This window comes from Camelina sativa, chromosome 10 (assembly GCF_030686135.1).
Source record: "Camelina sativa cultivar CO46 ecotype springtype chromosome 10, ASM3068613v1".
Lineage (NCBI taxonomy): Eukaryota > Viridiplantae > Streptophyta > Magnoliopsida > Brassicales > Brassicaceae > Camelina > Camelina sativa.
This window is the reverse complement of record NC_141889.1, coordinates 8,846,574-8,873,455: the sequence shown is the minus strand read 5'-3', so window position 1 is coordinate 8,873,455 and position 26,882 is coordinate 8,846,574. Positions and strand designations below refer to the sequence as shown.

At 36.7% G+C, this 26,882-nt stretch overlaps 8 protein-coding genes and 2 pseudogenes across 17 annotated transcripts; 7 read left to right on the top strand and 3 right to left on the bottom strand.

Annotated features, from left to right (window-relative positions):
• Positions 1–38: 38 nt before the first annotated feature.
• VPS28-1 (vacuolar protein sorting-associated protein-like protein) lies at positions 39–917 on the bottom strand. The gene has a single exon (XM_087469737.1). It carries the CDS (start codon positions 915–917, stop codon positions 288–290), a length of 630 nt encoding a protein of 209 aa, XP_087325863.1. The 3' UTR covers positions 39–287.
• Positions 39–4,414, bottom strand: LOC104718174 (uncharacterized). 2 transcript variants are annotated; one of them, XM_087469736.1, is made up of 7 exons: positions 3,983–4,414; positions 3,237–3,524; positions 3,027–3,149; positions 2,651–2,941; positions 1,900–2,551; positions 1,479–1,681; positions 39–1,029 (listed from the first exon to the last, which is right to left on the bottom strand). In XM_087469736.1, the coding sequence occupies exons 2-5, from the start codon at positions 3,501–3,503 to the stop codon at positions 2,348–2,350; spliced, it is 885 nt and encodes a 294-aa protein (XP_087325862.1). In that variant the 5' UTR covers positions 3,504–3,524; positions 3,983–4,414; the 3' UTR covers positions 39–1,029; positions 1,479–1,681; positions 1,900–2,347. The 2 variants fall into 2 exon arrangements, with proteins under 2 accessions (XP_087325862.1, XP_010434159.1); XM_010435857.2 differs by having other exon boundaries at positions 1,479–1,675; positions 3,983–4,328.
• LOC104718173 (uncharacterized) lies at positions 4,413–6,688 on the top strand. The gene is made up of 5 exons (XM_010435856.3): positions 4,413–4,990; positions 5,386–5,565; positions 5,740–5,821; positions 5,910–6,176; positions 6,268–6,688. Exons 1-5 carry the CDS (start codon positions 4,739–4,741, stop codon positions 6,462–6,464), a joined length of 978 nt encoding a protein of 325 aa, XP_010434158.1. The 5' UTR covers positions 4,413–4,738; the 3' UTR covers positions 6,465–6,688.
• Positions 6,689–6,725: 37 nt separating this feature from the next.
• On the top strand, positions 6,726–9,174 carry ENDO4 (endonuclease 4). 2 transcript variants are annotated; one of them, XM_010435855.3, is made up of 9 exons: positions 6,726–7,115; positions 7,329–7,509; positions 7,603–7,713; positions 7,802–7,857; positions 7,933–8,016; positions 8,141–8,233; positions 8,338–8,405; positions 8,615–8,688; positions 8,872–9,174. In XM_010435855.3, the coding sequence occupies exons 1-9, from the start codon at positions 7,002–7,004 to the stop codon at positions 8,988–8,990; spliced, it is 900 nt and encodes a 299-aa protein (XP_010434157.2). In that variant the 5' UTR covers positions 6,726–7,001; the 3' UTR covers positions 8,991–9,174. The 2 variants fall into 2 exon arrangements, with proteins under 2 accessions (XP_010434157.2, XP_019086610.2); XM_019231065.2 differs by having other exon boundaries at positions 6,848–7,115; positions 7,329–7,713.
• Positions 9,175–9,424: 250 nt separating this feature from the next.
• On the top strand, positions 9,425–11,813 carry LOC104718171 (endonuclease 3-like; annotated as a pseudogene). Its single transcript, XR_015568165.1, has 9 exons — positions 9,425–9,521; positions 9,626–9,740; positions 9,957–10,320; positions 10,438–10,493; positions 10,657–10,740; positions 10,914–11,006; positions 11,114–11,181; positions 11,307–11,380; positions 11,514–11,813. The product of XR_015568165.1 is annotated as an endonuclease 3-like (transcript).
• A 2,155-nt stretch (positions 11,814–13,968) lies between these two features.
• Positions 13,969–16,468, top strand: LOC104718170 (endonuclease 5). Of its 6 annotated transcripts, none has more exons than XM_087469734.1 (10): positions 13,969–14,257; positions 14,382–14,496; positions 14,685–14,865; positions 14,968–15,078; positions 15,181–15,236; positions 15,407–15,490; positions 15,572–15,664; positions 15,773–15,840; positions 15,942–16,015; positions 16,113–16,468. In XM_087469734.1, exons 2-10 carry the CDS (start codon positions 14,383–14,385, stop codon positions 16,229–16,231), a joined length of 900 nt encoding a protein of 299 aa, XP_087325860.1. In that variant the 5' UTR covers positions 13,969–14,257; position 14,382; the 3' UTR covers positions 16,232–16,468. The 6 variants fall into 6 exon arrangements, with proteins under 6 accessions (XP_087325860.1, XP_087325859.1, XP_087325857.1 ...); XM_087469733.1 differs by having other exon boundaries at positions 14,058–14,257; positions 15,160–15,236; XM_087469731.1 differs by having other exon boundaries at positions 14,058–14,257; positions 14,685–15,078.
• Positions 16,450–17,622, top strand: LOC104720208 (F-box/kelch-repeat protein At4g19865 pseudogene; annotated as a pseudogene). Its single transcript, XR_015568844.1, has one exon. The product of XR_015568844.1 is annotated as an F-box/kelch-repeat protein At4g19865 pseudogene (transcript).
• Positions 17,623–18,146: 524 nt separating this feature from the next.
• On the top strand, positions 18,147–21,451 carry LOC104718169 (protein LOL2). The gene is made up of 4 exons (XM_010435851.3): positions 18,147–18,600; positions 18,786–18,893; positions 19,346–19,455; positions 19,706–21,451. Exons 1-4 carry the CDS (start codon positions 18,435–18,437, stop codon positions 19,772–19,774), a joined length of 453 nt encoding a protein of 150 aa, XP_010434153.1. The 5' UTR covers positions 18,147–18,434; the 3' UTR covers positions 19,775–21,451.
• LOC104718168 (uncharacterized) lies at positions 20,855–21,451 on the top strand. The gene has a single exon (XM_010435850.2). It carries the CDS (start codon positions 20,855–20,857, stop codon positions 21,254–21,256), a length of 402 nt encoding a protein of 133 aa, XP_010434152.1. The 3' UTR covers positions 21,257–21,451.
• Positions 21,452–21,508: 57 nt separating this feature from the next.
• LOC104718167 (subtilisin-like protease SBT3.13) lies at positions 21,509–25,252 on the bottom strand. Its single transcript, XM_010435849.3, has 11 exons — positions 25,058–25,252; positions 24,882–24,973; positions 24,557–24,654; positions 24,273–24,455; positions 23,911–24,207; positions 23,642–23,760; positions 23,090–23,362; positions 22,744–23,000; positions 22,537–22,651; positions 22,258–22,450; positions 21,509–22,192 (listed from the first exon to the last, which is right to left on the bottom strand). Exons 1-11 carry the CDS (start codon positions 25,208–25,210, stop codon positions 21,639–21,641), a joined length of 2,334 nt encoding a protein of 777 aa, XP_010434151.3. The 5' UTR covers positions 25,211–25,252; the 3' UTR covers positions 21,509–21,638.
• Between the last annotated feature and the right edge of the window lie 1,630 nt (positions 25,253–26,882).

The window sequence follows — 26,882 nt, the reverse complement described above, 5'->3', positions numbered from 1 at the left end:
AATTCATGGTTATAAACCAACCTAACAACATAAAGCCATGAGTAAAAACAATGTAGAGCTTAGTTTTTCATACATTACATTTCAATAAAAATATCAAATTTCTGGACTGGCATGATCTTCACATAACAAAAGGAAAGGCCTTGCTTTGTCTACAAACATTCATCTCCCGAATGTAGCAGATTGTCTTAAAACAAAAATCAGTGTCCTAAAGCCATCATTGTAAACTACATCAAGCCAAGTTATACAAAATAAACCGAAACACACATCAATCTCTAGTGGCACATCGGTCAATTCCCAGCGTTAGGCAAAGCAGCCATAAAGGAGTTATAGGATGACTCGAGGTCAAAGTGAAGTTGCCTTGCTTGCTGCTCCGTGAGTTCATCTGAAGCTCCCATCTTAGAAAGCCTCAAAAGCCATTCCTTCATCTTTATCTTCCCCTCAAAATCCGGTGGCAAAATACTTAGTTTATTCAGAGAAGCAGAGAGATCAGACAACAGCGGATACACCTGATCAACAGCAACCATGTTGAGTTTCAGAGAATCCATGGAAGTGATGAAGTTCTGAACACACTCAGCAACAACAGAAGCAGAGCTTGATGTGGAAGCAGAAGCAGCAGCTCGATGCTCCACAGTAGCTGGTACACCGGAAGTCACAAGGCGATAAACTGCAGCTGAGCAATCCATCTTGTATGTCTCTGCAAATCTTTCAATATTTGGTACCATGTCTCTGAGCGTTGCAGATAGTGTCTTGAAGTGGACAATGAGTTTCTGGCACTCGGTTTCATATTCAGATGGAGAGATCAGATCACGGATATAAGCCTTCTCAAGCTTCTCAGTAGCTTTGATGATAGCATAAAGCTCAGCGAAATTCTCATACATTTCCCTCTCGCGCTTATCGTTCCATAACTTGACCTCCATCTTTCAGAAAACTGAGAGCTTAGACTTGATGAGCTTTCAGTACAGGTATATGGAAACTATGGAGAAGAGAATGGGCCACGCGCAAGGAAGAAAAAGCAAAAAAAGCTTCCTTCTGTTATCAAATCAGTAACTCAAAGTTAACAAATCACAGTAAGAAGATTAAACATCTAACCAACCAAAACAAAAAGGAGAAATGCATGTAGAAATCATAGGATCATATCCAAATTCAAGAAGTTGAATACTACAGCAAACTTCATAGATTTTGTAAATCGCAAAATAGAGAAAATGGTAAAGCTTGAGAAACGAATCATTCAGCCAAAACAAACGCTCAGCAGATTATCTCAAGAACCAGAAGACATTGAAGAAAAGCCAGAGAGCAGATGATATGCAATCAAGATCATAATCACCTAAAGCAAGAAATGGAGAAACCCCAATTTATCTTTACCCTAAATCATTCTAACCCAACACTCAAAATCCCAAATTTCTTCATCTGCTGAAACAAAAGCCACAATTTATTTATAGAGAGAGAGAGAGAGAGAGAGTCGAGAGTGAGATACTCACAAGGAAGCAAGTTGGAGGATCTGGATGGTCGAGCTACTTCTCCGGATTAGAGGAGAAAGATATGGAGATTGGAGAGAGAGAGAGAGAGATGAGATTGGAGATTGCGTGTGGTAACACGGCTCCTTTATGATGAATTGATGACGAAAGCTTCACGCGGTATGAAACTAAAACAACACAGGGGGGTAAGGCAACGAACTCTGTCACTGGATCAACAAATCAATCACCATCGATTCTCGCGAGAATTATATTATAGAGAAGAAAAAAAAAACGAAACTTTCGAATTAAAAATCTAAACTTTATAGAAATTTATAACTTAGAATTTCGAAAAACTCGATTAAACCCTAAATCCAAAATTAATCTCAAGAATTGTATTAGTAATAATAATAAACGAGTTGAAATTTTTTTAAAAAAAAAAGCTGACCTGAGAGGAGTTGACAAATAAAAAGGTTTTCACTTTTTGCAGAGAGAATCGCTAGAGCAGAGAGCCACCATTAATGGGGTATCTCTATCTCCCTGTTTATGGTATCGAGACGTATTTGATCAGAGAGATAAGTTACGTTTCTTGTCGAGTCCTTTCGCACGCCTTTTCCCGTATTTTACGTGCGATTTATTTATATTTTTACCTCCTCTTTTATTTTCTTTTTCCCATATTAATAAAATAAGTGAAATGGAGATAAAGTCTTCTATAGTGCTTTTGACATTACTTTTCAAATCATCTAAATGTCAAACATTATTGTTTCTCTTCCCCAATATTGACAACCAAAAGTTGTAAAGCAAAAAGCTTCGATTCTTTATCATCAACATAACATACAAAGATCACCAAGAATTGGCTTTTAAAATGGCTGATAAAAACCAGTTGATTTCCACGATCATTCAGTCTTTTTATCGAGTTTCTTCTTGGTCTCGCCGCTGTAAGGACCAGCGTGATAAGCATGCTTCTGAACCACGGCGAATACAACCATCTCAAGACATACCAACACGTTCTGAATTGCTTCCTGGATTTGTTCCACCTCCAACCAGAAATGGTGAGATTTGATGATTCCCATTGCCACCAGAATGTCTAGTGCTATTCCCTGCAGTTTCATAATCCAAATGAATCTAATGAATTTACGTCTCCATGCCTTAAAAAGATTTGAATCCAAAGATGAGTTTACTGATTATGCAAACATTACCTGCCAAAAGACAAAGAAGACAATTCCTTTGATGCAGAGGAATTTTGCGAGTGGGTTATGAGGAGCAAGCTCCTTAGCAAACACATGGTAGAAAATCACGAGGGAATACAACGCCAGAGAAACCGAGAAATTGACAATGATAGTGAATGACCAGCTTAACCAAGAAGGATAAAACCCAATGAGTTGCAAAGCTATCATCAAAGTGGAGCACAAGGGTCGGATGACCACAAACTGCCATGTCCAGTATTTCAAAAGTCTAAGAGTGCGGTGATCCAAACGGACTACATGAGGCTGTCATAACAATAGAGACAAAGCTTTTGTAAGGGTAATGAGGCAAATAGATATTAGTTCTAATAATACGAGGTTAGAGACAAACCTGGAAAAGAGTCATTGGGAAAGAATGGTGAATCTCTCTTCCTTTGATTCCATCAGGCACAATGTTTTTGCTCATAGATATGTTTAGATAGCTATACATCAGTGCCAAGAATTTGGCGATGACCTGCAAAATATCGAGACTTAAGTAGTGTTGTCTCTATATTATGTTGAAGATTAACTAACACAAGCAATAAAACAAAAAAAAACTCACGAGAGCTTCGTAGCATTCTTTGATGGATTCTAGAAAGAGGAAGAAGGTTTCACTTCCTTTGAGTTCTAACAAACCAATAAAGGAAACAACAGCGTAGATAGGAGCCATAAGGACAATGATGAGAATAGCCTTCTGTTCCTTAGGGTTCTTCCAGTGAAAGAGATGCTGAGATACAAGCTGTATCGTAAAATGAATTGTGAGCAAGACGGAAAACGCCGAGCAATAAAAAGTGATCTGTGGAGGTTTCAGATTCATTATGTCCATCATTTTCTCCCCTGCAACCCAACCCTGCATCATTTTTTTCACACAAACCTCTTTAGCACCAAGATCTCTAATCAACCATAACATCTGAATCTTCACAAACGTGTCAGCATTATATTCAAGACAATTCTCTCCTACGCTCAAATCTAACATCAAATTATTTGTACAATTAAAAAAAAAACAATCCTTTCATGAGATCTATAAGGCTAAGTACGAACTAGAACAGGAGGAGCTACGAGATATCGCTGTATCAAACAAAACAGTATCTAGCCGATTGAAAAGCTCGAAGCTTTAGATTGATTGAGGCAAAAGTCAAAATTCTAGAATCGAAGAAACCCTAAACCCAATTTAAAAAGACGATTTTTATTACTCCGATAGAATGATTCAAAGCTAAAGAAACAATGCGATCTCCAGAAATATCTGAACATAAGAGCTAGCTAACCAACCAGAGAGAGAGAGAGAGAGAGAGAGAGAGATGAACTAACCAGAGAAGAGCTACTATAGAAGAAATGAAGATGAGAGTGTGAGAGTCTGGAGAATAGTATAATCAGATCTCTGTGTAGATCATGAAGAAATGAGGGAGCACGAGACCGCCATTAATGGAGTCACAAACGTGGGTCCTAAATAATGAGATTATATGTAATTTGGGAGTTTATATAAATGGCAACGCGTTTACCACGTGAGTCGCTACGATTTGCATAAAGAAGTCGGCATTGGTCTTCTACATGTGTGTGACTCACTGATTCGATCACACGGTTTTGTTGGATTTTTGTTTGGACAAGGAAAAAACCAAAAGTATTGGAAACTTTAAGAACTACCCGTTCCCATGTCGGTATGGTATGAATGATAATGATCCAAAAGTTAAGGGACATTTCATAAAGTTATGGGTAGTTATGGATTTGGTTTCAAACATTCATGAAATTGATATATATGATTGAGATGGTTATTTATTGAGTTTTCTTCTTTGTTTACGTCATTGCTGAGCCTCCTGATACATACTTGCTTCTCTACAAACCACACAATATTTGTGAGCCACCATCTTGGAACAGTTATTGGTAACCGTGGCGGTTCAATCCCAATTGTGGCGGTTAACCAAACCAAAGTGGATTTTTTAATTTGGATGGAGCAAACCCAATAAAACCGTTAAAGTCTGGGGCTTTTTTGGTCTCAACACTTTTGCATCTGTTTGGTTTGCTCGAAGTGAAGAGAAAGAAGTTTGAATACGGAAGCTATAGAAGAGAATGAAGGCGATCGTGATCTCGCAGCCAGGTAAACCGGAGGTTTTACAACTCCGAGATGTGGCAGACCCAGAAGTCAAGGACGACGAGGTTCTTATCAGAGTTGTCGCCACTGCTTTGAATCGTGCCGATACTCTCCAAAGGCTTGGCCTTTATAATCCACCACCTGGCTCAAGCCCTTACCTTGGTCTTGAGTGTTCTGGAACCGTTGAATCTGCTGGCAAGAACGTCTGTCGTTGGAAGGTCGGAGACCAGGTAGAAAGCTCGATTCCTGTGTCATTTTCGTTTTCTGGGAATTGGGGAAAAATCTTGTTTAGGGCTTATAGATACTCAATTTTTGGTTTTAGGGTCTGGTGTGTTTAAGTTTCGTTGAGTCATCGAGCTTGGACTAATTGTGAATATATTGCTTAGTTCTCAGTGCTCACACTCGTGTTCTTACTGACTTAGGATTCAGAACATTTGAATTACAACTAATTTTGATTTGAGTTTAGTTTCAATTCGTTTTCATGTTCTTAGCTGTTGAGGCTTGTTACAGTTTTGTGTTTGATTTGGCTTTAGTTTCACTTTAGGCTTATTAGGCCACAGTAATACTTTTAAAGTATAAAGTTGTTGTCTTGGGTTAAACTTCTGACTGTCTCTCTTTGTCTAAGGTGTGTGCTCTTCTTTCTGGAGGAGGTTATGCAGAAAAAGTTGCTGTACCTGCTGGACAAATCTTCCCTATTCCCGCTGGTATCTCGCTAAAGAATGCAACGGCTTTCCCTGAAGTGGCATGCACTGTTTGGTCAACTGTCTTCATGATGGGGCGCCTCTCCCCTGGTGAATCATTCTTGGTATTTCACTTCTCCACTTACTATGTATAAGACCGTTTCTACGGTTCGTTAGTAGTCAGTCCATGTACAAGCAATACTAGAGGCTTCATCTATTACTCACCTTCTTCTCTCTTGAGGTCTTAGTTCAAAACTTGTCTATCTCCTTGCTAATGTTGATAGTTATTGAAATTTCAGGTTCATGGAGGTTCTAGTGGGATTGGGACATTTGCAATTCAAATAGCTAAACATCTTGGAGTGAGAGTATTTGTCACAGCAGGTTTAGTCTAAGCTTCAATTAATCCACAGCCTCGATGTTTTATTTTGGTTGTTGTTGACAATGTTCCAGTTTTCTTTTTAACTTGCAGGGAATGAGGAAAAGCTAGCTGCTTGCAAAGAACTCGGGGCTGATGTTTGTATAAATTACAAAACTGAGGACTTTGTGGCAAAGGTAAAAGCGGAAACCGATGGGAAAGGTGTTGATGTTATCTTGGACTGCATCGGGGCACCGTATTTGCAGAAAAACCTCGACAGCCTAAGCTTTGATGGAAGGTTATGTATTATCGGTTTAATGGGAGGAGCCAATGCAGAAATAAAACTAAGTAGTCTGCTTCCAAAGCGTCTCACTGTTTTAGGTACTTAACACACACAATCAAAATCAATCATATATATCTCAAAATCAAAACTGAGACCGACTGATACTCTTTATCTGTTTTGTTCCTACAGGAGCTGCATTAAGACCAAGAAGCAGTGAAAACAAAGCAGTTGTTGTAGCAGAAGTCGAGAAGAATGTATGGCCAGCTATAGAAGCGGGAAAGGTAAAACCGGTAATTCACAAATATTTACCACTGTCACAAGCAGCAGAAGCTCATAGCCTTATGGAGAGTAGTAACCATATTGGTAAGATTCTGCTTGAGACTTGATCCCCTCTCCAAAGGAAGAAGTGTTCAGAGAGACAAGAATCATGGTGAATAATCAAATAAATCTACAAGAGTTTTGTTTTGTTGTTGTTGGCTTTGTGTATCTCCCTTCTGGTTTGGTCAAAAAGACTATGTGAGACTATGGATCATAGATGTTATCAGATAAGCTCTTGTATACCAAAAAATTATAGTCGACTAAATCAAATGATGTGTATTTTTAACAAGAACCATTATGAACAATTTCACTTTCCAATGACAAAATCAACAAAAGACCTTTCCTAGGAAATATTTTAGTTTTTTTTTTTTTTTTTTGGGATTTATAATGTAAAAAATTGATTGGATATTTTCAAGTGAGGCAAAGACTAACAAGATCACGGCTTTGTGAAGGGTACCTCTATGACAGTTACTTTGACTTCTAGTTTTAGGCTTCTAGCATTGTTCTTCTGATCACCCCGAAATTGAAAAGTTCTGCAAAATCGAAACTTTTGATTCGATAGACGTGGTAATAAGAAAAGATCGAAATTTTGTAACTGTTTCAGAATGAGTTTGTCGCTGCGACAGTGGTTTGCTACAGTACTCGTGCTTACACAGCTCATCCATGGAGCTTTGTGTTGGGGCAAAGAAGGTCATTACGCCGTTTGCAAAATCGCCGAGGTAAAAAATCAGATTCTGAGCTTAAACCCTAGAGTTACTGATATCACTGTGATTTATAAATATGGGAACTTTATTACCAAATTGAAGATCGATTTAGCTCTAAACTGCTCTAGGAGATTACTGTATATGGTGGAATCTGGCTAAAGACTATACCTTTGATTGGGATTGAATCTTTTGTGATAGCTGTGATAATGATATATTTTCAATCCTCAGAGCTACTTTGAGGAAGAAACTGTAGCTGCAGTGAAGAAACTTCTGCCTGAATATGCTGAAGGTGATCTAGCATCTGTTTGCTCATGGCCTGATGAGATTAAACACCATTGGCAATGGAGATGGACTAGCCCTTTGCACTTCGTTGACACACCTGATTACAGATGCAACTACGAGTATTGTCGTCGGTTTATTCTTTCATCCTCCAACTTCTTACCTTTTTTGAACTGTTTTCATATCCGAAATCCAATCTATATGTTGTTGTGTCTTTGTGAAGGGGATTGTCACGATACTCATAAGCATCAAGACCGGTGTGTGACAGCAGCGATTTTCAATTACACTATGCAACTTATGTCGGCTTCTGAAAACTCGCATACTATAGTCCACTGTGAGTGAGATTATTATAGTGAATCTGATTCTATAGCTTCAGTTTGAGTTATATGGAGCATAGAGCCATGATTTGTCTTTGTCTGCAGACAACTTGACTGAGGCTCTCATGTTCTTATCACATTATATTGGAGACGTTCACCAGGTCAATCCCTTTGCCAATATAAAATGAGTCTTATCACAACAAGTTCTGTATCTTATCTATATGTAAGTTTCACAGCCTTTGCATGTTGGTTTTCTGGGAGATGAAGGTGGAAACACGATAACAGTCCGCTGGTATCGTCGTAAAACAAATTTGCACCATGTAAGTTTTTGTTATCGATCATATTGGTGCTCAACAGTTTACACTTTTGGAAATGACCAAACTGTGTAATTATGATCTTTAAATGATCCAACATTTTACAAAAAAATTTGTTTCAATAATGAAGGTCTGGGATAACATGATAATTGAGTCTGCTCTTAAAACATACTACAATAAAAGTCTTCCACTCTTTATTCAAGCACTTCAGACCAATCTTACGGTACTATCTATCTTTCTTCTCTTTTGGGGGAGCTCTAGTGCCAGTATGTTATATAACCAATTAACTCACATTGACTTTTGGCTTTAACTGCTGGTTGAATATAGCACGGCTGGTCAAATGATGTTCCATCGTGGGAGTCATGTCAACTTAACAAAACGGCCTGTCCAAATCCGTAAGCATATAATATGTCATTTCCTTTCGAACATCAAGATAAGTATATCATTATCTTTGCAGTGATGTAAAGAGCAGAAAAATGGAAAAAGAATTTTCATTAAGAGATCTAGCAAGTTGTTGAATAGTGGAGAAATATAGTTATAGCTGTCTTACTCTTTTTCCTAATTACATCATTGTTGATTCAGTAAGCATCTGGATGTTATTCAGGTATGCATCTGAAAGCATAAATCTGGCCTGCAAGTATGCTTACAGGAACGCTACACCCGGGACTACTTTAGGAGGTATACTTATTCCCTGAACAATGAATTTTCAAAAGTTTATAGGAAACATTAGGTTGAACTTTGGACAAACAGTATTTGCTCTGAAACAAGATCTTAGATTTGTTTACCCACACATGTTCATCTCAGTTATACACTGATATGTAATGCCGTGATCTTAGAATTTCTCTCATGTCTGTTCTGCAGATGACTATTTCCTCTCTCGTTTACCCGTTGTGGAGAAGAGACTTGCACAAGGAGGGATTCGATTGGCAGCCACTCTTAACCGTATCTTTTCTTCAAAACCAAAGCTTGCTGGTTCGTGAAACTGAGAACAAGATCCCCAAGAAACATGTGCAGTCACTCTATTAGCTCCTTAGCTTATTCATGTAAAGTTAGTTAAGTTTATGCAATGGTACTTAAACCAAAACTGTCCTATGTGTATCAGCTTCAGGCACTTGAAACTGGAAAAGGATATTGGGAAAGTTATCACAAGCTGGTTTTAATTAACTATGATAATCATTGACTAGTATTAAACTATTCATCTCCTAAATCCATCATTATTACTTCTTTATTAGACTATATGTATAATTATCTGCTTATTTTATTTAAAGGTTGTTACTTAAATCACACAAACAACCAAATAAACAAGTGAAAATCACTATGAAGTTGAAAACTGGCCGTTACTTTTTTTCGGGTGAGACTCGTTTTAAATGACTCAACAACAACAGTAGGTCAAACAAGTACTAACAAACTCTCCTTTACATTTTTTTATTCATACCCCCATTTATAAGAGACTACTATATCAATGGAAGTATACTGGAGGAAGTAGATAGATAAAATCCACGTCTTTCGAGGTAAGCAAAACTCCTTGACTTCTCTTTCTTATCTTCTTGAATCCGGCTCTCATCTTAAAAAAAAAACCATATTTTTTGCTTACTTTGTTGAAAGCTTTTATCAGAATGGGTTTGTCGCTGAGAATGTGGATTGTGAGTATACTAGTACTTACACAGCTAGTTCATGGAGCTCTGTGTTGGGGAGATGATGGTCATTACTCTGTCTGCAAAATAGCTCAGGTGAAAAGATTTGTTTAAAATTCGTTTCTAATTATAAGCCTAGCTCTAAAATTGTCTTAAATGGATCTGAGAGCTTTAATACTTTGAGATTGTTGTAAGAATCTTGAGCATCAATTTAATACTCTGTTGTTAAGATTGAGAGGGAAAAAAAAAGGAGAGCTTTTTTTTCTTGAGGCATTATCATTGAGTCTTACGCACTCTTCTTTGGACCTTTAGGGTTATTTTGAGGAAGATACAGTAGTTGCAGTGAAGAAACTTCTGCCTGAATATGCAGATGGTGAGCTAGCAGCTGTTTGCTCATGGCCTGATGAAATCAAAAAGCTACCTCAATGGCGATGGACTAGTCCTTTGCATTTTGCTGACACACCTGATTACAAATGCAACTATGAGTATTCTCGTGAGTTCTTTTTTCTTTCAAATTTTATTCATGTTTCTCTTTTGACATTAGCATAAATGTCTATTTCTTTTTGTATTTTTGTGAAAGGGGACTGCCCTAAAGACTGGTGTGTGACAGGAGCAATCTTCAATTACACAAACTAACTAATGTCTGCCTCTGTAAACTCTCAGAGTATAGTCCACTGTGAGTTAGCTTATGTGAATCTGTATACCATTATTTATGTTTCGGTTTTAGTAATTCGTTCTGTGAGTTACACAAGGAGCATAGTTTTGTGAGTTAGTCTTTTGTTTTCGTTTGCAGATAACTTGACAGAGGCTCTCATGTTCTTATCACATTATATGGGAGATATCCATCAGGTTACTCAGTTAGTTAGTCCCTTTTTGCAATTTTCAGACTAATCATATTCTCAACCAAGTGATGTTCTGAGTTTATATACAATGGAGACTAGTCTAATTACACTGCAACTGAGATTAGTGTATATATGGCTAATTTTGATTGTGGATTTTGGATTTTCCACAGCCTTTACATGAAGGTTTTATTGGAGATCTAGGTGGTAACAAAATAAAAGTCCACTGGTACAACCAGGAAACTAATTTACACCGTGTAAGTGTTCTGTTTTCGATCATGTTGATGGTAAAAACGTTATGTCCTTCCTGATTCTCTTGCAAGGAATTTAACAGGAAGGATATAAAACTTTGGAAGTTGAAAAATCAAGATAATAGTATTCTATAGTTTTTCTAACTGATCCAACTTGTGAACCCCTTTAAATTGTGAAGGTGTGGGATGACATGATAATTGAGTCTGCTCTTGTAACATACTACAATTCAAGCCTTCCACGCATGATACATGCCCTTCAAACCAAACTCAAGGTATAGTATTACTTTCTTTAGTCATCTTGATCAAGTTATAACCATATCCAAGTTAAACTCAACTCACTGTGATTGTTTCTTGTAATTGCTGGCTTCATTATATATAGAACGGCTGGTCAAATGATGTTCCTGCGTGGGCATCATGTCAATTTAACCAAGCGACCTGCCCAAATCTGTAAGCATATAATCCTTTTCATTTGCATATGTGTTAGTTGCAAGAATCCGCGGTAAAAGATCTGTAAAAGTTGCTGATTTAGCAGAGAAAGTTGTTTGATTCTGTATGTTCTTTGATGTATTAAGGTATGCTTCTGAAAGCATTGATCTTGCCTGCAAGTATGCTTACAGGAACGCCACCGCAGGGACTAATTTAGGAGGTATATATAACTTACACTCTCTGAGCATTTAAAGACCAGTCACTATGAAACATGATCTTCTTTAGCTTTTCTAATATGCAACAATGCTTTGGTTAGTTTGATATTCTGATTTCTCTCACGTTTCTCTCTTCAGATTACTATTTCGTCTCTCGGTTACCCGTTGTAGAGAAGAGGCTTGCACAAGGCGGAATCCGCCTGGCGGCGACTCTTAACCGAATCTTTTCTGCAAAACCGAAGCTTGCTCGAGCATGATCATGAAGAAAGATCTAGGATCTTCATTTAAACATCCAAGAACACTCTTTTTGTTATAACAAACGTAATGGTAGTTTACGTTGCCGTTGTCCCTGAGTTAATTATAACTATGATAATTATGAAACTAAAACTGTCAAACTAAATTAAACTATGGAATTAAGGGTGGACTTGAAGAATCAAACTGAACTAAGCCAAACCTATATGTTTAAACCTGAAAAATATGAACTGTAATTAGCATAGAATCTGACTGATTTTATCATATTTCTAAACCTTAAAAACCAAAACCTTATATGTATAACTCACTCAAAAATGGCGACCATAACCGACACATCCACATTTACGTAGAGTAAAAGGAATATATGGCGCAAAAGCTATTGTCCTGCATCAAATGCTTGCAAAAGAATTCAGCGAACTTACAAAGTTCGATGACAATTCACGACGATGTTGGTACAAAATCATGCTACTCACATATCCGGAGTCTGACATCGAAAAGAAGAGAATGAAACAGAGCCAAGGTCAACTTGCCGGACACCAAAATCAGTTCAGATTCATTGGTAAAATCGGCAAGTCATCCTTGGCTCAACCTCATTCTCTACTCTTCCATGCAAGACCCTCCGACACAACCAGAGATCACTCTCATCATCATCACTAATATTGTTTTCTCTAGCTACTTCTCTTCTTGTCATGTGATTTTGTATATGTCAAAAACCCTTACTAATATGATGTAGGTATTTATAGGCAGGCATACGTTGAGGCAAATGTGTGGATTGATTTAATTAATATTTAAACATTTTTACTCAATATTATGCAAACGAATATAATAAAATCATGCATGGTTTTAGACATATGTTAGTGCATTGCAAGCAAAGAAAAGAAATAAAATTTTGACCACAACCGTATATTGAAGAATATAATTTTAATATAAAAGATTGGCTGACCTTATATTATATATCAAATTCGAATTCGAAATTTTTTATGTGAATAAAATTAATATTCGTACCATCCACTAATCCAAAGGCATCGTACTCTAAATCCACGTGTCGTATGTTTCTTAGGATTGGAATCATAGTCTTTGTGGGGTTGTCGACAAAAAGAAGCTCTCGATCGTCGCAGAAACAATAGAAATTATTCTTCAAAATATTTTATAGTCTTTGCATATTTCGATTGTTTTGCGGATAAAATAGAATATAAATTGAAAATTTTCAGATTGTCCTTTAGAGTTGAGAATATATTATTTGGATTTTGGAAAGACTCTATCACATTGTGAATGGTTCACTAGTACATATTACACTCTTTTGCTGTTAGGTTTTCCGTTTTCGATTTGTGTTAGAGCTCTAGACATATGAATTGAGACATTAAACCAGTTTTCATGCCATGCAGTTTCGATAAACTCACTATCAAATCAATTAATTTGGTCAAAGATTAAGATAATAAGATCATCCTATCTGCAATATAATTGCTTGTAAATCTTGTTTATTTATTTATTTATTTTGGCAAGATTACACACCTAGGTTACGCTCTTTTGTAAATCCTCAGAAATATTCTAAAATTTACAATTTTTTAAAAAAACTTGTGAATGTTTCCAAAAATTCTTGAAATTTTGAAAAAGCTTATGAATATTTACAAAATTTTGGTATATAATTTTAATAATGCTAAGAAAAGAAAACAGGTAGACTAACTAAAGCTATAATTAAAGTTAGGTTTTTATTCTATTTATTGATGGATCACATCACAAAGATTATGAAATGTTGTATCTCTGATTAGACAAATAGATACCATTTTTCATTTCTTTTTGTCAACTCTCATACACTCATTTACTTCAAAATCTGTTTTTTTTTTTTAATTCTTCACTCTCTTTGTGGTTCACATTGTTCCAATAATCAAGTGTAGTTCACATTTCTTTTAACTAGTAAAATGCGATTCACATTTCTTTTTGAAAATCCTAAAAAATAATCAACCAAAACTACAACACAAGTTATTATCAGTGATAGACAAATCCTTTTACCAAGAGAAGTTGTTTAAAAAATTTTAAGCATTCTAATTCTAAGTAGTAAACAACTATTTTAGCCACACTATACAATTATCAAAATGATATTTTCATCGTTATTATTAGGTATTGTTTGTTCTTCATGATCTACTAAGAAGTAATAAGCCATGGAGTTGGAGGAAAAGAGAGATACATACACGCTTAGGAAAGAAGCATTTCTTTTTTCTAATTTCAATTTTAAAAATTTTGCGATTATTTTTGAGTACATTTTGGTAAGGAGCCAACCCAAGTTGCAATTTTCATTAGTAAATGGTATGGCAATTGCTTTGGTATCAGAGAGAATCCAAACACACGTGAAGTGGTCGTGGTATATCAGACTGTTAATTAATTTCGCTCTTGAAAGCTTCCCTTCCATGTGCTAGTCTCCTTTGCAATGTTATCTCAAAAGCTTTATGTGAATTGATAATACAACTGTCAGTTTATTAGTCTTTGATTAAACTAATCAAATTATTTAAAAAAAAACATAGATTGAAGAAGAATTAGTTTTTTATTACCTGCTGGTGGAAGAGGAGTAAAGGAAAAATCAAAGAAGCTGAGGCAAAGAGCAAAGATCAAAGATCAAGCCTTTTTTTTTTTAGGTAAGTCGTTGACTTCACACTTTGCTTTAAGATAAACCCACAATGTTGGTTTGGCTATCAAGACATGATACTGGTCTTTGAGGTTATGTGAGATTGTTAAGAAATTGAAAGCTCTGTGTTTCAGAATGAGATTGTCGTTGAGGTTGTGGCTTGCGAGTGTACTCGTGCTGACACAGCTTGTGAGTGGAGCTCTCTGTTGGGGGAAGGAAGGTCATTACACTGTCTGCAAAATAGCCGAGGTGATGAGTTTTCTTGATTGGTTTCTTAAATCTTGATTATAGATCATAGATGTGAGAGAGAGATTTGTTCTGATGGTTGGTGATGCTTGAGAGTGTTTAATTAATTTAGCTTCAGAGCTGTGGAGCTTATTTGTTAGAATAGCATTGTGGTAAAAAGATTTCATTTTTTACAATTTCCAAATCATCAGGGATACTTTGAGGATGATACTATAGCTGCCGTGAAGAAGCTTTTGCCTGAATCTGCTGAAGGAGATCTAGCAGCTTTTTGCTCATGGCCTGATGTAATCAAACACCTCTCGCAATGGAAATGGACTAGTGTGTTGCACTATGTTAACACACCTGAGTATAGATGCAACTATGAATATTGTCGTGGGTTCATCTTTTTTTCCTTTAACTTTATACACGTTTCTGTTTCCATTGTATATGTATTTGCATTTAAATCTATATATGTTCTTTTTTTCTTCTATGAAGGGGACTGCCACGACGCTAATAAGCACAAAGACTGGTGTGTGACAGGAGCAATCTTCAATTACACAAACCAATTAATATCTGCTTCTAAAAACTCACAGAGTTTAGTCCACTGTGAGTCTGATACCATTATTTATGTTTCTGTTTTACTAATTTGTTCTGTGAGTTACATTGATCATAGTAGTGTGAGTTTAGTCGTTTGTTTTTCGTTCGCAGACAACTTGACAGAGGCTCTCATGTTCTTATCACATTATATGGGAGATGTTCATCAGGTTGATCCCATTTTGCAAATTCAGTCGAATCATAGATTTATAACCAAATGCTGTCAGAGTTATATGCAGTTTTGGCTACTCTATTTACTCTGGAGTTTTGATATATTAGTGTATAGTAACAACACAGAGTATGTATGGCTAATCTTTTTTGTGGATTTTGATTTTCACAGCCCTTGCATACTGGTTTTCTTGGAGATCTAGGTGGTAACACTATAATAGTCAAATGGTACCATCACAAAACAAATTTGCACAATGTAAGTGCTTTGTTTATGGTCATATTGCTTGCTAAATAAGTATCTTTCCTGACTCGGAACTGGAGTGGTCTTATCTTGAAGGTCTGGGATAACATGATAATTGAGACTGCTCTAGAAACATACTACAACTCAAGCCTTCCAAGCATGATTCAATCCCTTCAATCCAAACTCAAGGTACAATTAGTCTTGCCTTCCCTGATCAGCTTCAGCAAGTTATAGCCATATCCAAGATAAACTCAACTCACTTTGAGTGTTTGTATTTACGGCTGTCTTAATATATAGAACGGCTGGTCAAATGATGTTCCATCATGGGAGTCATGTCAACTTAACAAAACGGCCTGTCCAAATCAGTAAGCATCTATCTATGTTTGACTGCAACAAGAAGGGAAAAATCTGGTTTTGGTTATCATATACAACATTGTTGATTCTGTATGTTGTTTGATGTACTAAGGTATGCTTCTGAAAGCATTGATCTTGCCTGCAAGTACGCATACAGGAACGCTACCCCAGGGACTACTTTAGGAGGTATATATATATATACTCTGAAGCAAGATCCTCATATATATATAGCTTCTTTCTTTCATCATGGACACGACTTGATGATCTTCTGCATTCTCTGCAGATGACTATTTCCTCTCTCGTTTACCAGTTGTAGAGAAGAGACTTGCTCAAGGTGGGATTCGCTTGGCAGCCACTCTTAACCGCATCTTTTCTGCAAAACCGAAGCTTGCTGGATCATGAAACTAAGAAAAAGATCCTAGAGAACCCCCACTTGGATCATCTAAGTCCAAGAACACTTTTTTATAAGTCTTTCTAAACACTGTGATTGGTTGAGTGAACCTCCAACAATTATAGTCAGATAACTTTGGTGTTTTGGGAAAAGATTCCAATAACAAAACACACACTATTAATGGATAACATTACAATATACATAATACATTTTTTAAAAAGTGGTAATACATCAGGGTCTTTTAAAAATTTATTTATAATTAGGGCATTGTCTTGCTATTATATAAAGTACCAAAACCTAGTTTCTTTACTCTGATACAGTTCCACAAAATCATCCGTGTGGCTATGAACGTCCAAGTAGAACTACCGGAGAAGAAGAGGAAGAGGACGAAGAAGACTAAGAATTCGTATCCTTCTTCTTCACCACCTCCGTCTTTTTCTTTACTCCCAGATGAAATCCTTGTGAGTTGCTTAGCCAGGGTCTCGAGTTCGTACTACCCAACGCTCTCAATCGTTTCCAAAAGCTTCCGTTCAATTCTCTCTTCCGCCGAGCTCAAAGCAGCTCGATCCCACCTTGGAAACACCGAACAGTGGCTCTACGTCTGTCTATACGATATCAGTTTTCACACTCACCAATGGTTTAGACTTTTGCTTAACCCTAATGGAACCCTACCCGACTCCGTGATTATGAAGAATAAGACAATTGAACAGTTGCTGGTTCCCGTAACTTTTAGCTCTTCTTCTAACCTTCCATCAGTATCAAAATCCACAATTGCTGTTGGTTCAGAAATTTATGTAATTGGCGGACCAGTGGACTATGCACCGTCCTCCGCCGTGCGGGTGCTTGATTGTTGCACTCACACTTGGCGCAATGCACCTAGCATGAATATAGTCCGGATGAATGCCTTGGCAAGTTTACACGATGGGAAAATATATGTAACTGGTGGCTGCCTAGGGGTGAAATCATGTGATGAGGTATTCGACATAAAGGCTCAGACTTGGGAACGTCTTCCTGACCCGTCGGGTAGTGAGTTAAGTTACTGTGACATAAATTTTGGGTGGACAAATGTGAAAGGGTTAGACTCACTAAGGGAAAAGTATGATTGGAACGGTAGTACAACTAAATTAGTTAGCTGTGGTGGGAAACTCTTACTTGTTTGGCAAGGGTGCGGGAACAGTAGTCCCGATAATAAGAAGATTTTGGGCACGGAGATCGTCCTGGAAAAGTGTGTTGGAGGTGAGCTTTGGGGAAAAGCTGGGTGGCTTGATGTTTTGTATACCGTCCCTAGATTACGTCAGAAGCTTTTGCATTGTCTAGCGGTCTCGGTTTGATTGACTTGTATAATTAATATAAGCTGTATCCAAGTTACGATCTATCCTTTGAATTCTACATCAATTTCTAAGTTCTAGACTTTTAGTTCTAAAGGCACAATGGACCCACCATATTTGGTCAATGTCTTTGTTTGAAGTTGTCTGGTAAAGATTGATGTTTTGGGATATTTTTTTTGTCCCACAAATATTGATGTTTTGTAAATTTCAAGAAATAATCATTGAAAATATTTAAAATTTTGAATTGCTATTGATTTAAAATTAAATAATATCTCTTTAGTCAAAGAAAAAAATATATTTAAACTCAATAATCATTGTTTTCTTAAAATGTGTAAAAACTTCTAAACATAATCTTTATAAGTCAGAGGGAGTATATGTTTAGCTCTAAATTTTATATGTTTCTACATTAAATTATAAGATTTTTCAATTGAAACTATTAAATAAATTTCATATTTTTTATTATTTGTATTTCTAAGATTGCTTAAACTTTGTAAAAGTAGATATTGTTTAAACTTTTTAAAAATAAATATTTTTTATTATGCGTGTTTTTAATTAAAACATTTTATATTAATAAACTAAGTGGAAAGAATAAGCGTAAGAAGAAGAAATGGGATGTCAATTTTTTAAAATTTATGGATAATTGAAGAAAAATTAAAAATTTATGAATAACTAAATAAATAAATAAAATTTGCAAAAGAATAGAGTGTCAAAAATCTGAGACAAAGTTTAAACCTTCTCATAAGATTTGTTTTGATTTTTTTTTCTTTGTTTTTGAACTTGTTGTGATTTGTGAATATTTTCTTTGACAAAGTTAAAAAAAGAGTAAAAAAGAAAAAATTGGGAGTTAACTTGGACATCTTCGCCGGAGCTGAGACGGGAAGGCCTGATGGAAGAGACACAAATGCAAAAGAAGGAAGAAGAACAAAAGCACCGTGAAAAAGAAGAAGATGACGAGGAAGATGAAGAAGGACCACCTCCGGGATGGGAAGCTGCAGTTCTTCCTTCTCCAGTCGCTGCCGTAAACCCCAATCCCACCACCGCCAAAATTCCCGGTATTTGTCTGTTTAGGGTTTATCGATTGGCTTCAATTCTTTTGGTACAGTCTGATCAAAGTAGTGGTTTTTCATGGATTTTGTAGGCTTTTAGAGTGAACCCACTTTAGATTCCGCGAATGATTTGGGAGATTCTCTGCAAATTTTATAATTTTTTTTTGTTTTGTTTTTGGGGTTTGCTGCAGAGATGGCACAAATGGTATGTGGATCTTGCAGGCGTTTGCTTTCGTATCTAAGAGGATCCAAACAAGTCAAGTGCTCTTGTTGTCAGACTGCTAATCTCGTTCTTGAAGGTTCCTTTCCCATTGCTTTTTTTCTTTACTGTTTCTTATATCACTAACTGAAAGCTTGTGTGTTGATTGATAATCCTCAGTGACTTGAAACTGTTAAAGGAACAATCTTTGGAATGCTCTCTCATTCTAGTTTTACTTAGCTTTTGTGAATGATATATAATGTGTTCGTGTGCTCAGTTTCGTTTCAAAAGTGTTAATCTTTATGAGACTAAATGAGCTTTGTTCTTAGCTGAAACAAGAATTACCTTTGGCTAGGATTCTTCTCATAAGCTTTGTGAAGTATTTTGGTCTCTACACCATTAGCTTTATTCTTCTTATTCTGTGATTTTCCAAAATTGTTCTTTTAAGCTCCTCTACTCCATCTTTGTTATTTTCTATGTATAACATCGCCTTAATTGATGAACATACCCTTCTCCTCTTATTGGTTTTGATACGTCATTCTTTGTTTGCAGCTAACCAGGTTGGTCAGGTGACTTGCACCAATTGCAAACAGCTCCTCATGTACCCTTATGGAGCTCCATCTGTTAGATGTTCCTCCTGCAACTCTATCACAGATATCAGAGTATGTGACCTTTCCATTTTGTTTTATTTCCTCTCCCAAGTATGTATACATGGAATTTTTTTTATTCCTTCGGTGATGGATAAAGGTAAAAGCTAAATCTGTTTAGACTTTAGAGTTCTTGAAACCCTTTGTACTGATCCTTGAGTGCTACATGCCCAAATCCTACTTGGGAGAGTCGATACATTTTGGTATCCGAGATTCTGAGTAAGTAATCTTGTGATGATCATTTGTATACTGTGTTATATTTCAGGAAAACAACAAACGACCTCCATGGTCTGAGCAGCAAGGACCACTCAAAAGTTTAAGCAGTGTCCGGTGAGCAGAGATAACACTAAACTTTGAACCGGTTTGATGAAAAAAACTTGTTATAATGTTAAGGATTAGATGAAGCAAAATCAATAATAATCATTGAATTCCCATTCTTTCAGATGCTTGCCCACTTCTCTCATTTACTGTTTTAACTTTACGCTTTAGTGGTTAAAATGTGTGCATCCATAAAAAGTGGATATTCGCACTGGACCAATCAGTAGTACTATAAACAAACACAGCTATGGATACATTTTTCACAGGTGAGGTGTAACTATCAGTCTACTTTGGGCCAAATTTGTCAATGAGTTTCAATAATTAGGTCGTATAAATTACCACACCAAAACATGGAATCTTATCAAAGTATATATATATATAACTAATTTACACTATCATATAAAAATAAAATGTATGGTGGGTCATTGAAGGATAGAGAGAGATAACAAGAGCTGTGTGTTGTGTAGTGAACCACTTTGTCAACAAAACCAATTTAATGTAGAGTTCAAATAATCAACGCCAAATTTAATGAAACCTTGGACAAAAAATTACTTTGTTAACCGGTGTTATAGTGTATACCTGCATAGATTTTGATTTAGGACAGAAATGATGTGGTTGGGTTGAATTAATGAGTGGGGTCTTATGGACAGATTAGATTATGAACACCACATTATTTGTTTTGTTGAAATAATAAAACCCCAACTTCGGGTAGATTGAATTATCTTAAGTTTTGTATCGTGGGCACATCTGTCAAATAAAAGTCCTCCACTAACAAATACACTAGTATTAATTAAAACGATCTGTCGAGTTTAATGAACACATGCATAAATTAAATGTCGCCAAGTGCTAAAAATATATATTTGGACAGACTCTCAACAAGTTACGGAAGTGATAGATAGACAAAACACAAGAGTCTTCTTTGCAAAGTGCCAGCATTAAAGTGATCTTATTACACACTAAAGTCCACGAATCAATGTCTTAACTGTATTTTCATATCTCCCCAATTTAATGCTCTTTCTCTATACTGTATTTATATTTCATCCAACTTTTTAATCTCCTCAACAAACCCACTCAAATCTACATAACTACTAAAAAAATGTTTACAAAATCTTTCCTTTTAGCTTCCCTTCTTCTCATCATCTTCGTTGTTGCAACTGAATCATCTCATCAGAAGAGTGGTAACGATGGTTTAGGATTTGGAGGTGTACCCGGATCCGGATTTGCTGGAATACCCGGGTTTGGAAACGGCTTTCCAGGGACCGGAATGGGCGGTGGATACGGCGGAGGGTTCGGTGGTCCAAAAGGCGGTTTTGGGAAAGGAGGTGTGGTTAGGCCGACGGTGACTTGTAGAGAAAAAGGACCTTGTAACGGCAAGAAGCTGAGGTGTCCTGCTAAGTGTTTCAGCTCTTTTAGCCGCTCCGGGAAAGGATACGGTGGTGGAGGTGGCGGAGGAGGATGCACCATGGATTGTAAGAAGAAGTGTATCGCTTATTGTTAAGATATAATCATGATATCTTTAAAATATATAGTCATGATAATGATTATATATTGATATGTAACGTTATAGCTATAGATTATGATCATGAGGATCCTTTTGTCTCGATTCCGATTGTACTACTTTTTATATGCATAATATAAATGGTTGTGATGAATAAATGAGGAAACCCTTACGGTTTTCTCAGTTTGTGTCTGAGTGAGAGATGGATTCTACTATGTTTTTATGGTGATTTTGATCTTATTATGATCTTGATTTGATTCAACACACTTTGAACTAGGATTGGCAAAAGTTTACATAAGGACAAAGACCATGAGCATCATATGGCTCTGTTTATTACATCGATCTAAATCGTTGTAGACAGTAATGAGTTTTCTTGTTAAGGCTAGATCCTAATCTTTGTCTTAACAGAGACAGGAATGGTAACATTATGAACACCATCAGTCCATGTTAAGCTGCCAAAGAAGTAGCCAGTGTTGACTTTATGACTCGTTTTAGCCTTAACCGAGAAAGTGAGTACTCTGTTAGCTGCAGAGTTAAACACGAGTGTGGTCGGGTTCACGGTGAGAGTTATTCCAAGAGGAGACTCGATCACAGCTTTATAGACTGACTTGATGGGTCCAACATTGGTTACAGTTCTTGTGAGTGTGACCTCTTTCTCAAAATTTGGGATTGTGATTGAAGGTAGGTTTATATCAAGAATTGATGGGTCAGGAGTTGGACACTTGTTCTTGTTACCGAGGACACGAGAGATTGAGGAGTCGTTGTAACCCGCAGAACACATATAACTGATGTAATCTTCGATCCCCATATCGTAGACAAGTCCGGGCTTTGCAGCTTTTTCAGTTACAAGTCCTCCTCCATAGTCAAATGGATCTGCAAGCTTCTTGTTTGATCCTTCCGCAAAAATAGGTTCTCTAGATGGACTTGTCCTCCAAGCTACACAAGAAATCTGATTAGCCCGTTTGTTTATTAAAAAAAGAAGAAGAATAAGAAGCAAGAACCTGTTGTGACTAAAGCTGATCTCATTGCAGCAGGAGACCAGTTAGGGTGTAGAGATTTGAGAAGAGCTATGATTCCAGAAACAACAGGAGTCGACATTGATGTCCCTGAATCAAGTCCAAATCCGTTGTGCGCATCAGGATCAAGCGGACTTAACGCTGCGAGTATGCTCACACCCGGAGCTGCTATATCAGGCTACAGAGTAAAACATGACCAGATATTTTAACAAGTTTACTCAAAAAGATTTCAACTTTTGAATAAAAAACAATGGCTTTTATAACCTTGAGAATGGCTGGTGAAACTGAGTTAGGTCCTCTACATGAGAATGCAGCAACTTTAGTCGTTGCAGGCTGACCGGTTAGTGTAGTAGCCGCACTAATTCTCACCGTGGGATATCTGTGGCTCGACAGATCAATGCAATAATGTATATACTTCAGAAATGTAAATGTATGTAACAGATTTTTTTTTAATGTTTCAAGATAGGTTACCTGGTGGTACGTATGTATTTTAAAATGTCAGTTCCAAGCTCGTAATCAGCGTAAATGCAGTGTAAACCATTGCATCGAGAAAGTATATCGTCAGGCTTTTGGGCTAAGATGATTGCTGCTACATCTTTCCCTGCAATTGGAGAAGCACTATCGAAAACAAGAACTGTTTTCCCCTTTACATCAACATTATCATCACTCTCTGAGTCCAAGAAAGCTAAACCGGTTGAAATCTCCGGTCCAGTGAACAGAGATTCAGCCTAATTAGAGAGACACCAACAAAAAATAAGAATTAGGGTTTAAGGTTTAAACGTTGAGTTTTTTTTGTTTGGGAATAAAACTTAATTACCATGAGGGTTTGTTTATTCCCAAGTGTGATCTTTGTAGGAAAAGACCGGTCAAGAGTAGTTGCAGCAACGGTCAAGAGCCAAGGAGCAACATTGTCAACAGTCTGAGCACCAGGCCCTTCGTTACCCGCAGCAGCCACAACCGTAATCCCTTTAGCCACCGCGTGAAAAGCTGCGATATATTTGAGCTTATCGACCTCGGAATCCTCGGGGATACTCCCCCCAATAGAAACCGACAAAACGTCAACCCCATCACGTATAGCATCATCAAAAGCCTTCCACAGAACCAGGGCCTCGTGGTCCAGGGGTAAAGGGCTTGCAGCTGCAAGTTCCGCCTCGGGGGATCAAGTCCTGGCCACTGCGGATTTCACCTGCGGGCTGCAGCGTCCCAGGAGCCGACACGTGGAGAGCCATTTGGCCGCCCACGTGGCTAGTCTGAGCGAACCGATCGAACTGCGGCTTACTTGCTCTGTCGTGTGCCTCCACGATAGCTAACGCGTGCTCTCGGGGAGCGTTGGGAAACCTGGGTTATCAAAAAAAAAAAAAAAAAAAGCCTTCCACATATCAGCAGATGTGCATCTTCCCTCAGTTCGTCCTCCTTCGTCTCCCATTATGTTCCAACACGCCTTGTAAGAGGCTATGCGGGCCCGAGGAGCTCCACCTTGGACAATACCTATTAAGAATCCCACATTGATCGGTTAGAAAGGAGACAGATTATTGTCTTAAAAACCGGTACCTTGACTCTTAAGCTAATTTCTCTGGTGAATACGGTGGTCTCTGGCCCTGGTTTGGACAAATCTTATATATATATATATATTAATACCTTTGGCTAGACCATAGAAGCTCACGTTGGGAACGAATGAACCACCGGCTATTGTGGCAGTATGTGTGCCGTGACCGTTTGCATCTCTGGTGGATTTGAAATCTTGGATGATTGTTCTATTGAATTTTCCTCCAACCGCGGCGAGTAGACCATTTAGATAGTACTTAGCTCCTATTAGCTTCTTGTTGCAATGTTTTGTGGCGTTAAACTGTTCTCCTGGTTCACATTTTCCTCTCCAACGCTTAGGTATTGGTCCAAGGCCTTGATCGTTGACTACCTTTGACTCTGGCCATATCCCTGAATATACATACATACATGATGTGAGCCAAGGGGAGAGAGTTAAGAGATGGAGTTAGAGAGACCGGAATCAATGACACCGATGATAGCTTCACTGCCCATGTTGGTGTCATGAAGAAGACCTTTTACAGATGATGATGAAGAAGAAAAAGAAGTTGGAATTGGAGAGAGGCCAAGGTGATCCCAAGTTCTTGTGGTTTTCAGTTTTAGAATCCGGTTTGGTATAACATGGATTACGGCTGGATGCTCTGCATGTGTTTATTTATAAGATTCTGGTTTAGAAACTTTGTCTTTACAGTCAAAAAGATCAGAAATTTCCTCATATGTGAGTTTGAATTTTGTGAAGTACCTGAAACTTTCTTCGCTTGTGATGATGTAAGAAGTGCTGCAAAACCAGAGAATCCATGTTGGTAGCTGTAGATCATTGAGTTATGTGCGTCTTCTTTGCTGTATATAACATGGCAAACAAAAAAAACAGAGTATATCAGTATTAGCGAGTAGAGTTTCTTAGGTGACAAGAAACGAATGTAATTTATTATCAACCTATCAGATGTCTCTGAAATATATCTGTTAACAAATGAAGACAAACAAGTTCAATAGGTGAATTTCTAATATAGGTATTATTAGTCTCTATAGAGATTTGACATTTTCAAAAGATCATTAAATTTAAGTACCTTTGAAGAAGTGATTCAAGCATTTGATGATGAGAAGCTGTGACAAGTTCAGGATCATCATGTTCTCTTTTGCCAAGATACACTATATAAACCTAATAAATCCGCCAAAAAAGAATACAAACAAAATTTAAATCAATAAACTCTTAGGGAGCAAATAGAGTAAGTTAGTTGCATACTTTGCTATCATTGTCTAAGGCTCCTGCAGCTGTAAGAAAACTCAGCTCTGTGTTAAGAAATAGGACCAAAGAAATTGCCAATAGAAGTATAAGTTGGGAACTTTGTAAAGAGTTATCCATTTTCTTAAGTGAGAAGTGTGTGGGTGGTAGCATAGAAGCTCTTTGCTTGTATATATACTAAATAATTCGTCTGTCAATTCACGTTTGATGACTCCACCACCACCAGGGGTAAACTTTTTGTCTTAGATTCGAATCCTGTTCGGATTCAATTTTTTTTGGACTTGGTTTGGTTCAATTAGAGAATTGAGAATAGTGGTATCACACTAAAAACAAACTCACGTCTTTCCCATTAATCTTCGGTTAATACTCGGTTTTATCATCATTAGAGTACATTTTCATTTTTGGTTGGTGTGAGTTTGACACTACTCTCAATTCTCTAATTGAACCGAACCAAAAACCAATTTGGTTTACAATTAATAATTGTTTTGGTTTGATGCTTATGAAAAAGAGGATTCACACATCTTATTATATAAAAACTTGGTTTACAAAGTTAGAAAAATAATATTTAGGACAATGTTGGATTTCAAAAAAAGTCGTGGATTTTGTTTTATTATTTCGTAATTATGTTTTGTTAAAATTTATAGATTTTTTTAATACTAACTATGATATATATTTGATATGATGTCCATATTATTTATTATTAAAACTTTAACTTTTATACATGAAGAAAAAGTTACCAAATGAAGGCGCCAATTTTGTTATGCAATGAAGGCGCCAATTTTGTTATGCAATGAAGGCGTCAATTTTTGCATTTGTATGTTTTGCTTTTTGTGTGTGTGATTTTAACAAAGACTTTGTTACTAATCAATGCAACATATATATATATATATAATAATAATAAAAAGGAACTACATGTTTTTAACATTACGTTCTAGATTCTTAATAAATCCATAAAACCCTTGGAAAAAACCTAGAGTGGTCATAAACTCATAATAAAACCATTCTTTATGGAGAAAATAGTGACCACCAATAATTGAGTATCTTTAATAGTGGAATCCAAAGGTGATACGAGAAAACATATGTGACCCGTTTGTTAAGCGTGTTCGAAAAGATAAAGCATTATTTTATTTTTAATATTTTTAGAATATTAAGGTTAAAAATATTTTTAGTGAAATAAAACATGGATCAATGATTATTCGTTATCAGAGAATTTTGGAAACTCATGATACAATTCATTTCACTAGAACAGTACCCAATTGAAAGCTGTCGACTGGATCCATTTATGCCCCTTGCAAGTGTCGCAAATTACTCAAATAATCTACCTTCCAAATAGCTTGACTTAAGGCTGTCCACCAAATGCTGACGGATCCAACCACGAGGAGAATCAATAATTCTTATTCTTCTCTGTTTAACCAAATGAAGTGTACACAATTTATGGAAAAGCTTACATTTTGAAGATAATTAAAGAAGAGTAGTTCATTGGATTTCTTATAAACAATCATATAGAATCAATGTTATCATCATATATCATGAAACAAAGGAGTTCACACACAAAGCAAAACTTACAAACAATCATAATCATCATATTTTGAAACTAAAGAGTTTATTGGATTTCCAAAACAGGGGAGAATCAAAGAATTTTAAAGGATAGAAGTATTTTTGGGAAGTTTGTTAACTTGTAGAAATTCTACCCTACCTTGATTCCTAGCACCAAGTTGGTCCATCTTTGATAATTGATTTTAGCAAATAGTTTTGATCCAAATGATTTGGTGTGCTTCTACCAGCCACCCCATTTGTCTTCCAATAACGTTGCTACATCTGGTTT

What these genes read in the sequence shown, in the direction of transcription:
- VPS28-1 (XM_087469737.1), bottom strand. Translation starts at nt 917, where the DNA reads ATGGAGGTCAAGTTATGGAACGATAAGCGCGAGAGGGAAATGTATGAG.
- LOC104718174 (XM_087469736.1), bottom strand. Translation starts at nt 3,503, where the DNA reads ATGATGGACATAATGAATCTGAAACCTCCACAGATCACTTTTTATTGC. An exon ending in AAGAATGCTACGAAGCTCTC is followed by an intron (nt 3,150 to 3,236) that starts GTGAGTTTTTTT and finishes GATATTTTGCAG; the next exon opens with GTCATCGCCAAATTCTTGGC. An exon ending in TCCCAATGACTCTTTTCCAG is followed by an intron (nt 2,942 to 3,026) that starts GTTTGTCTCTAA and finishes TTGTTATGACAG; the next exon opens with CCTCATGTAGTCCGTTTGGA.
- LOC104718173 (XM_010435856.3), top strand. Translation starts at nt 4,739, where the DNA reads ATGAAGGCGATCGTGATCTCGCAGCCAGGTAAACCGGAGGTTTTACAA. An exon ending in CCCCTGGTGAATCATTCTTG is followed by an intron (nt 5,566 to 5,739) that starts GTATTTCACTTC and finishes TTGAAATTTCAG; the next exon opens with GTTCATGGAGGTTCTAGTGG. An exon ending in GAGAGTATTTGTCACAGCAG is followed by an intron (nt 5,822 to 5,909) that starts GTTTAGTCTAAG and finishes TTTAACTTGCAG; the next exon opens with GGAATGAGGAAAAGCTAGCT.
- ENDO4 (XM_019231065.2), top strand. Translation starts at nt 7,002, where the DNA reads ATGAGTTTGTCGCTGCGACAGTGGTTTGCTACAGTACTCGTGCTTACA. An exon ending in AAAACGGCCTGTCCAAATCC is followed by an intron (nt 8,406 to 8,614) that starts GTAAGCATATAA and finishes GATGTTATTCAG; the next exon opens with GTATGCATCTGAAAGCATAA. An exon ending in ACCCGGGACTACTTTAGGAG is followed by an intron (nt 8,689 to 8,871) that starts GTATACTTATTC and finishes TCTGTTCTGCAG; the next exon opens with ATGACTATTTCCTCTCTCGT.
- LOC104718170 (XM_087469731.1), top strand. Translation starts at nt 14,383, where the DNA reads ATGAGATTGTCGTTGAGGTTGTGGCTTGCGAGTGTACTCGTGCTGACA. An exon ending in ATATGGGAGATGTTCATCAG is followed by an intron (nt 15,237 to 15,406) that starts GTTGATCCCATT and finishes TGATTTTCACAG; the next exon opens with CCCTTGCATACTGGTTTTCT. An exon ending in AAAACGGCCTGTCCAAATCA is followed by an intron (nt 15,841 to 15,941) that starts GTAAGCATCTAT and finishes TGATGTACTAAG; the next exon opens with GTATGCTTCTGAAAGCATTG.
- LOC104718169 (XM_010435851.3), top strand. Translation starts at nt 18,435, where the DNA reads ATGGAAGAGACACAAATGCAAAAGAAGGAAGAAGAACAAAAGCACCGT. An exon ending in CACCACCGCCAAAATTCCCG is followed by an intron (nt 18,601 to 18,785) that starts GTATTTGTCTGT and finishes GGTTTGCTGCAG; the next exon opens with AGATGGCACAAATGGTATGT. An exon ending in TGCTAATCTCGTTCTTGAAG is followed by an intron (nt 18,894 to 19,345) that starts GTTCCTTTCCCA and finishes CTTTGTTTGCAG; the next exon opens with CTAACCAGGTTGGTCAGGTG.
- LOC104718168 (XM_010435850.2), top strand. Translation starts at nt 20,855, where the DNA reads ATGTTTACAAAATCTTTCCTTTTAGCTTCCCTTCTTCTCATCATCTTC.
- LOC104718167 (XM_010435849.3), bottom strand. Translation starts at nt 25,210, where the DNA reads ATGCTACCACCCACACACTTCTCACTTAAGAAAATGGATAACTCTTTA. An exon ending in CCTTAGACAATGATAGCAAA is followed by an intron (nt 24,974 to 25,057) that starts GTATGCAACTAA and finishes CGGATTTATTAG; the next exon opens with GTTTATATAGTGTATCTTGG. An exon ending in CATCTGCTGATATGTGGAAG is followed by an intron (nt 23,363 to 23,641) that starts GCTTTTTTTTTT and finishes GTTCTGTGGAAG; the next exon opens with GCTTTTGATGATGCTATACG.